The 8,387-nt window shown below is 36.3% G+C and overlaps 2 protein-coding genes across 3 annotated transcripts in view; both read right to left on the reverse strand.

Annotated features, from left to right (window-relative positions):
- Positions 1–2,051, reverse strand: part of LOC136981683 (ubiquitin-conjugating enzyme E2 Q2) — a 94,149-nt gene extending 92,098 nt beyond the window's left edge. For both annotated transcript variants that reach the window (XM_067278025.1, XM_067278024.1), the window contains exon 1: positions 1,739–2,051. In XM_067278025.1, coding sequence (XP_067134126.1) covers positions 1,739–1,900 — 162 coding nt within the window. In that variant the 5' untranslated portion in view covers positions 1,901–2,051. The remainder of the gene's footprint in view (positions 1–1,738) is intronic.
- Positions 2,052–2,734: 683 nt separating this feature from the next.
- Fem-1 (protein fem-1 homolog B) lies at positions 2,735–5,110 on the reverse strand. The gene has a single exon (XM_067278017.1). It carries the CDS (start codon positions 4,975–4,977, stop codon positions 3,034–3,036), a length of 1,944 nt encoding a protein of 647 aa, XP_067134118.1. The 5' UTR covers positions 4,978–5,110; the 3' UTR covers positions 2,735–3,033.
- Positions 5,111–8,387: the final 3,277 nt, after the last annotated feature.

Genomic DNA, 8,387 nt, shown 5'->3' on the forward strand with positions numbered 1-8,387 from the left:
TAACCGTTTTTATCTACCTGAGGAAGACGAAAACAGTTTCGTCGAAAGCGCTAGTAATTATAGCGATATTCGTAAACACTTAACGCCTAGATGTTAATTTTCTCGTTTCTTGCTTTGTAGTTTTTGTCAAAACTTCAGTCTTTCATTCCAAATCAACTATTTGAGTTAGCCAATTGAATTTTTTCTTTGTAGCTAGAACATCTTCTGCTTGAAGGTTTTCTAGCAGGTTAATTTTTCTTATCTTTCAAGTTCATAAGTCATTTTTTTAATTTTAGTTACATCACTAAAGAATTAAAATTTGAATAACTTTCGAAGATTTTGTGATGAAATAATTACACGACACACACATTTTATTTTAAGTGATAACGAGTCATAAAAAATGCAAACCTCTGAACCTTAAATGAAATTCCAGCATAGTTTAATGCAGATAAAAAACAAATGCGATATTTGCAGTTTTTTTATGACATACTTTATTCCAGTCTTGCATTGTTTGTGGTGATATGAATGTCATGGTACACACAACTCAAAATTGATAGGTTTGATGTTATATCACTGATGTTCCAAACAGAAAATATCACCAAATTACTCCCCAAAAAGAAAGGAAATTTGAAAGCAATACACTTTTTCATTCTATACTGTAAAATCTAGCAATGAACAGATTAATGCCTAATGCTGTTCATGTATAGTTCCAGTTTACTTGTGAAGTGATTATTTTTTGTTTTACTTATGGCAAAATCTAGCCATTTAAAACTCTTTGAAATCAATAAACTATAGTACCCTATTACATTAAAAAATTTCTAGTTAATATGCTTAACTTCAGAAGTGCTTGTGTTTTATTTATAAACAATTTTCAACCATACATGTGGCCATCTTCGCTATCACTTAATAAATAACTCTTTTTGAAACAGTTAACATTCTTCAATTGTTCTAATTATTCAAATACCAAATATGAATATCCAAACTTAAATCACAAGTTTAAACACTCTTCATAATTTAATTTGTCTAACTATTTTCTTTTTGCATTCAAGAAAAAATTTTTTGAACCAAAAGATAAATGTTTCATAAACTGCATTCAAAGGCTTAAATTGACTCATTATGGCAACATAGGCAAAACAAGCAACGTAAACGTACAAAACTACCACCCAAAAAAAATTTTGAAACAATAGTTTTCTGCTTTATACCATAAAACCGAGCCAGGCCTACATTAGATCTCGTCAACAAAAGCATTATCACGTTTAACAATCTAATAGATATTTCATAATAACAAGACATAAAAGTCACCATGCTGCATCAAAAATGACCACCAATATAAATAATTGAAGACTTTCAGTTAACAATTTACATTAGGAATTTTCAAGTAACTTTAACTGAAGGAAACAACAGGATTCAAACTGCAGGAAGTAGCTCACATTGCTTTGGCTCTACAGCACGGAACAATTGCTTCCAAAGCATCTCAAAGACGAATACCCATAGGGTCAATAGTTGAAGGAGATTTAAATGGACCCATTATGGTGACATAGACAAATGAGCAAGTATATGACCCAATTACGCAAAAAGAAAAGAAATAGTAGTAAATTAGTAAGAATTTCATTGTTGTAGGCGTATGTAAACAAGAAGAGGACGGTATATTCTTTTGGCAAGAAGGAAAAGATGTCAAAGGAACCCAATGTACCTCCTAACCTACATAATGCATTGGAGGGTCGCCCGCATCTCGCATCAGCCTACAAGCGACACTTACTGTTATATTTGCATGTATTTCGAACTTCTTTCCGTTCCTTCCAACGAAACGACAAGTTAATTCGTCCACAGATGCATTTACAACTTGAAACCTTTCGTGATTCTTAGGAAACAGTGACTCTAATGTCTTTATGTCCTGTTTGAGTGTGTTGAGGCAAGCCATCTCGTCATCTACACAACATCACTGTTTAACAAATTTGTTAATTAAACTCTACAAACTCTCGTAATATGTCGTTAATTGAGAAAATAAAAGACACTTCGATCCCCAACTCACAAAACAAGATGGCGGACTAAAGACTGTCACCCGAATACGCATGCGTATAAAACGAAACAAGGGGACGATAAATCGAAACCTGTTCCGTTTCCGATACAAACACCATTTGCATTTTTTCGAAAGCAATAAATACCGTTTTCGTTATTTACGGTATTAATATACAGAAATCGTAAACGTTTTTCTCACTGACGTTACTCGTTATCGTTTGGTTCGCACACGCTTGTGTTACGTATCGATTTTCGTTTGATATTAATCCATAGATCGATCACGGCGTTAATATTCTGCATAAAAATAACCTTAATAATGGCCTTTAAACGTTGAATACGTATTTAAATCAGCCTTCCACTCGAACTACTTATTTCTAACACATCATCTATGCTAATGACAAATAATGTAACATCTCGTGCAGTAAACCTAATCATCTACATATTGGAAATCATTAATTATATTGCTCTATTTTATAAATGTTGCAAAACAATTAAGTCAGCTTCGACTTGCGCAATATTTAATGCAATGATACTCTAACTTACTACTGTAGTTGGAGAATGTATTTGCATCCTCATCCCTAAGCTTAATTGATGTTGAGGACACTAACAATATTTCATTTCAAAATTATTTTAAAATATAAACCTTTATTCTCACTCGTCTATTATGAACTAAATTGTTGAGAGTACGAGTTATTCGACAATGTTTATGTACGCATTAACCACACAAACACGATAATTATTAAATTTTACAGTTTTATTTTAAACTCGGTACAAGAAATTTACCATACTTTTTGTTATTTTCTACAGACTTTAAGAGAGTCGACAGAGTTGTTACGTGTTTTGAGAAACTATTAACAATCCTTAGAGGTAATTTATGGCATCTTTGCAAGATAATTGATAAACGGTGAAAACAATGATAAAAATAATTTGTGATGTTAAATGTCTTTTTACAATTTGACGCAACACGCTGTCAATAAAACCACAGTAGTAATTGACACTTTATATAATTTAAATAATTTAACAAAAACTAAAACATTAACTAATTTGCCTTAGTAGAGGTTTCGAAGGAACTCCGTGCATTTCGATGAAACCCACTAACGTCTCTGGCACGTGGCCTTCGTAAGTAAGGTTAAATTTCTTCACTGCTTTTGCTGCTATACATTTCAAACTTAACTTGGCTTGAGTTCTAAGTATGATTTCGGCAACTCCCGTCGTTGCTGCATCGAAGGGAGTCTCGCCATTATTATTTACAGAATCCATGTGAGCTCCAGCTTCGATTAATGCTGTTATTATTGAATGCAACGTGAGAAAATCACTGATTGGTTTCTGATAACCCACAATTATGTGTAGAGGTGTATTTCTCTTGTCGTCGATGGCATTAACGTCTGCTCCACATTGGATAAGTAGTCTGGCTGTTGCTGCACATGGAAATCTACAGACGTTCTTGGTGTGGAAGTCGTCGACGGGTGTGTCGGCATTCACCGTGAGATGCAGAAGTGTCGAATTGTTGCGTGTCGAGAGTGCCAAACGGTTAAGTCTATAAACAAGTTGATAAATATGTGTTTCTTGTTCTTTAGTACATTTCTTTAAGAATTTAGTTACAATTACTAATAAATACAATACCGTATGTACATTATATTCTAAATCCTCTTGTTGAGACTCCATCATACCCTCACCACAATTACACAGAGACTGAACATTTCTTTCTAATTCTTCCACAGCAGTTTCAATTACTTCTTCATTGTACTCAAAAGGAAGATCAATTCCGATATGAATCATCTGTGAAAATACTTGTGCAAATCTTAGAAGATCTTTACGAACAGTAACATGATTCCCATGGCGTAATCTCAAGGCATGCAGCCAAAGTTGTATACATCTATCAAACCTTGCATTATCGGCAAACACAGCACCACGAAATATCACAGGATGAGGTACTTCTGGATTGTTAGGTCCTAAAATTCTCTCTCTAATAACTAATGATTCCATGTGAAGTGCATTAGGATTAAACTGAATTGCATTCAGTTCTTCTAAAGTCTGGCACTCTATTCTATTTTCATATGCAGGAATTGGGGGGATTAACTTTTTGGGAATTGGATCGAGTCTATCCGAAAAACGTTCCTTCATGGCCCAAGAAAGATAGTAGAATGCTTTTGTTAGGCTATAATGATCTTTATCATTAGCATAGGAAGCACCAAGCAATTCTAAAGCTTCTATCTTGTTAATTTTAGAACACCAATTCTGATTAATAAAATATTCAACCACTTCGGATTTCGTCCTTTCGGCAGCTGCCAACACCGGTGTCATTCCCACTACATTCTTCATAACAGTGGCACCATTCTGAAGTAACTCCTTTACAATTTCCAAATGACCCTGCTCTGCTGCAAAATGAAGAGCCGTGGCACCACAGTGGGCTCTCACATCTGGATCGGCACCTCTCTCCAGCAGATAGTTCACTACATCGTGATGACCTTTATAAGATGCAATCATCAAGCAGGTGTTGTTATACTTATTGGCAATATGGATATCTGCTCCATTATCCACCAGATACTTGACAATATCCAGACGTCCGTCGAAGCAGGCGGCACGTAACGGCGTGGAATTAGTGCGCGTGGGATGATTGACATTGGCACCATAGTTGACCAGGCACTTGACCACATTCAAGTGGCCAGCTCCGGCTGCACACCACAGCGGAGTAGCTCCTTCGATAACATAACCATCGAACTGTACAGTCCCCTCCTGTTCTACATTGGCTTTAAACTTGTTAAGTAACATCTCTATTATGTTATTGTGTCCATTTTTAGCAGCTATGATGAGCGGGGTGCACTTATGGCCATTTTCTTCAATAGAATATTCTAAATATTCTGAGAGTTCCACCCTAGGTCTGTCTGCTAACAACGCATACACCGTTACGAGCATACCATCTCTGGCAGCATAATACACTCTCCTACGTAGTAATTCTTTCTCAAAAGTCTCGGCCATATCTAATAATCAACATAAAATCATCATAAACAGGAAACCTACGTTACTTTATCACTACTTTCAAATCTTTTATAACAATATATATAACAAGACGACATGCTAACATTTCGCGCATTTCATCCTGCGCACTTTAAAAATGGCGATCGCAGCACCAAATGTAATCGTGATTTTTTATTCATTTTTTAAACATAATCGTTACAAAAGCTTTATTACAATGATTAATAATAATTGCAATATAAATTTATAATTTTTAATAATCAACGTTTTAATCGTATAACATAATTGCTTTCGTATTTCAATTTTTGCAGATTTCAAAATGTCAGACTCGATACTTTTCGTTGTTTTGTTTTTTAAAAAAGTTTCTTCTAAATCTATTCCATTTCTATTTTTTTAAAATTGTCTTTGACACTTAACAGTTTTAATATTGATTTAAACATCAATGTGTTTAATTTTGCCTTGGAATTTTTAAAATTATATGAATTTTAACGACCTTCCTCACATACAAAAGTTTGTAATGTTTTTCACCAAAATGGCGGCCAGCAAACGCAAAATTATCTTTAAAACTTCATTTTAAACTTTATCAAATGAGTGTGATGCCCGAACTTTCGGTTTTTTATTACGAAAAAGACAACGCACTCGGTCTAAATTTAGCAAACGTTAAATTTGGAAGCGGTCCATGTTGGAGCCATTAACTCTGCAATGGATCCACCTGTGCGAATGTAAATTTAATCAATTTTAAAGTATTTGACAGAAAAACTACAAACTAAACAATTCAAAAAAGTTGCAATTTTAAATTTTTTTCTAATTATTGTAATAAAATTTAATTTTTTTACAGCTTTTACCTCTCTACGGGCACTAAGAAAGGCCTATATTTAGGAAGCCTATTACGGTTTCTACTAAGCCCACAATGCAGCAGCCGAGTGGTGAAAGACGGAATCTGACAGATACGGACGGACCACCACCTGAAAAATCCCGGGCATTTTCAACCCATCCGAATTCGATCCCAGTGTGACGATCGTTCGCCATGTTTCTCCTGTATCAAACAATGCCCTCTGTTTGTTGCATTCCCGAACGTTCCATCGTCCGTTAGATCCGGAATGGACGATGAAACAGCAGGGGGAGGCAAGAGAGTATAAAGAGTGATAAGGCCAACGGAAAGGAACTTTTTTACGGGCTATCTCGGAAGCGAGCGGGACGAACAACGAGGTCAACAGCTTTTTTTTTTTAACTCTTTTCGCCCTGTGGGCACTAAGAGGGCCTCTTTTAGTAGGCCCATTATGGGTTCGGCCAGGCCCACAATGGGGCGACCGGGTGGTGAGGGACGGGGCCCGACATATCCGAACGGACCCCCCCACCGAAAAATTCCTGGGGATTATTCGACCCGTTCGGATTCGATCCCGGGTCCCCCAGAACGGTTGGCTGCCACCTTTACCGCTCGGCCATCCGGCCGTCGAGGTCAACAGCTAGAAAAGATGATCGCCGATCGAGCTGGAAGGTGAACAAAGAGTGGGAAGAGAGTTTCTAGACGGTTTCGCCCATGTATAAAATTGTATACGGTATATACATATATATAATTCGTGTGTAACTTACGCGTGTCGGGAGAAATTAACTGTCGCGAAAACCGAGAAGTTACTGTAGTACTTATTGAGCCAGATGTTAACTCATTTTCCTGTTGAGAAAATAAATCTTACACCAGGTCGCCAGAGCATAGGCTACCACCATAACCCCTTCGGCCATCCGGCTGTCGAATAAGACTTACTTAATAAACAACTTCAGAATATTTTTACAAGTGAATAGAATCGACCCGAAAGACAGATGATATCAAGCTCCAAAAATTAACAAATATACATAAAAACAAAAGAAATTACATAAAATTAAAAATTTTACAACAGGTTTTTACATTTTAATTTTAAAACAAAAATTTAAGAAATAAAAAATCATCACAATTATTTAAATTTCGAGAAGAACGATAAAAAAAAAAAAAGTGAGATATGCTCAAACAAAAGAATGAAGTGAACATCAGGGGTTCTCAAAGTGGGCGTTACCGCCCCCCTGTGGGCGGTGAGTTAATCTAGGGGGCACTGAAAGCAGGGTATTAACGGTGACCAAAGGCAAAAGTTGGGGTCACTGATGGGTTAGGGGGCATTGGGTATAAATTTATAGAACAAAGGGGGCGATGGATCGAAAAAGTTTGAGAACCAATGCACTAGATGAATGTCGTACATTTTTCGAAAGGATAAAGTCAATCATAATAAATAAAATAAAGGTAGCGATTAAAATATTTCATACGTTATAAAAACGAAGGATACTAAAACTAAGCTAGGATTCCGAGTATACAGTAAGTTGCATAATTTCTTAAAGACAAATAAATTTTATTAAGAACGCTAGCAATTTTATCCAAAAGGAAAGGCGCAGCCATAGAACAAATGGGAACATCCATAATCAATGTGAAGAAAAAGAAAATTAGTAAAAACAATGGCTCTTAATTAATGCACTTTTCGACAAGTTTACAAAATCGTCATAATATTTCACGCCTAACTACAAGAGATTTAACTATTAATATCTATAATAAGGTGACCAGACGTCTCGCTTTTGGCGGGACAGTCCCGATTTTTAACAATTTGTCCCGCGTCCCGCGGCGTTTTAAAAAGTCCCGACTTTTTGTAAGGATTACATTTTTGTCAATTATGTGTCATTAATTTATGTGTCTTATGTTTAAGATTCGGTAAAGATCGTTTCGTATTGTGGCTGTACGTCATATTAAATATATATTTTGTTCTAATTTTTGTATATTTTCCTCTCTTTTGTCTATTGTTTGTCCCTTGTAGAAATTTCCCTCCCAACCCTTCCTATATGGATGGTGGTGACTAATCCCTTTAGAACAAAAGAGAGGAATGTGACCGAGGGCTGTGTGTGTGAACAACGGGCATTCTTTGCTGGGACATTACAATGATATTGAACATTTTCATTGGGTCATGTTAAAACAAGAACTTAATTGGGAAATGTGCAAAATCATTCGATCACATTAGTCAACATTTTTCAGATAGCAATATCTCCGAAAATGGTCTTTTTAATGTAGTATCATTATTTAAAAAAAAGTATATTAATAAGGAAAAGGTTAAATCTTGGACATCAGAGAAAATCTCAACAGAGAACAAATGGCTAGAAATATTTCATCATTTTGAAACAAACTATGTTCCATACAATAAGGCCCTTATTAGACTAGGCCGCCAGGCGGCTCAGCCGGCTGCGCCACCAGTGACACTGCTCGTCACTGGGCATTGATTGTTAAGGAGCCTATTAGATTAGGGCAGCCGGTGGCGTCGCTACAGCCTGGCTGCTGACTGGCTGCCGTGCCCCGTGACCACGGTTGGCAGCCACAGGTGGCGGAGAATCGTGTCGGCGGGCGT

The sequence above is a fragment of the Centruroides vittatus genome, unplaced genomic scaffold, assembly GCF_030686945.1.
Source record: "Centruroides vittatus isolate TY-2023 unplaced genomic scaffold, ASM3068694v2 contig_787, whole genome shotgun sequence".
NCBI classification, from domain to species: Eukaryota; Metazoa; Arthropoda; class Arachnida; order Scorpiones; family Buthidae; genus Centruroides; species Centruroides vittatus.

Bases quoted from the DNA above. Each gene is read 5' to 3' on its own strand.
- Fem-1 (XM_067278017.1), bottom strand. From the start codon at position 4,977: ATGGCCGAGACTTTTGAGAAAGAATTACTACGTAGGAGAGTGTATTAT.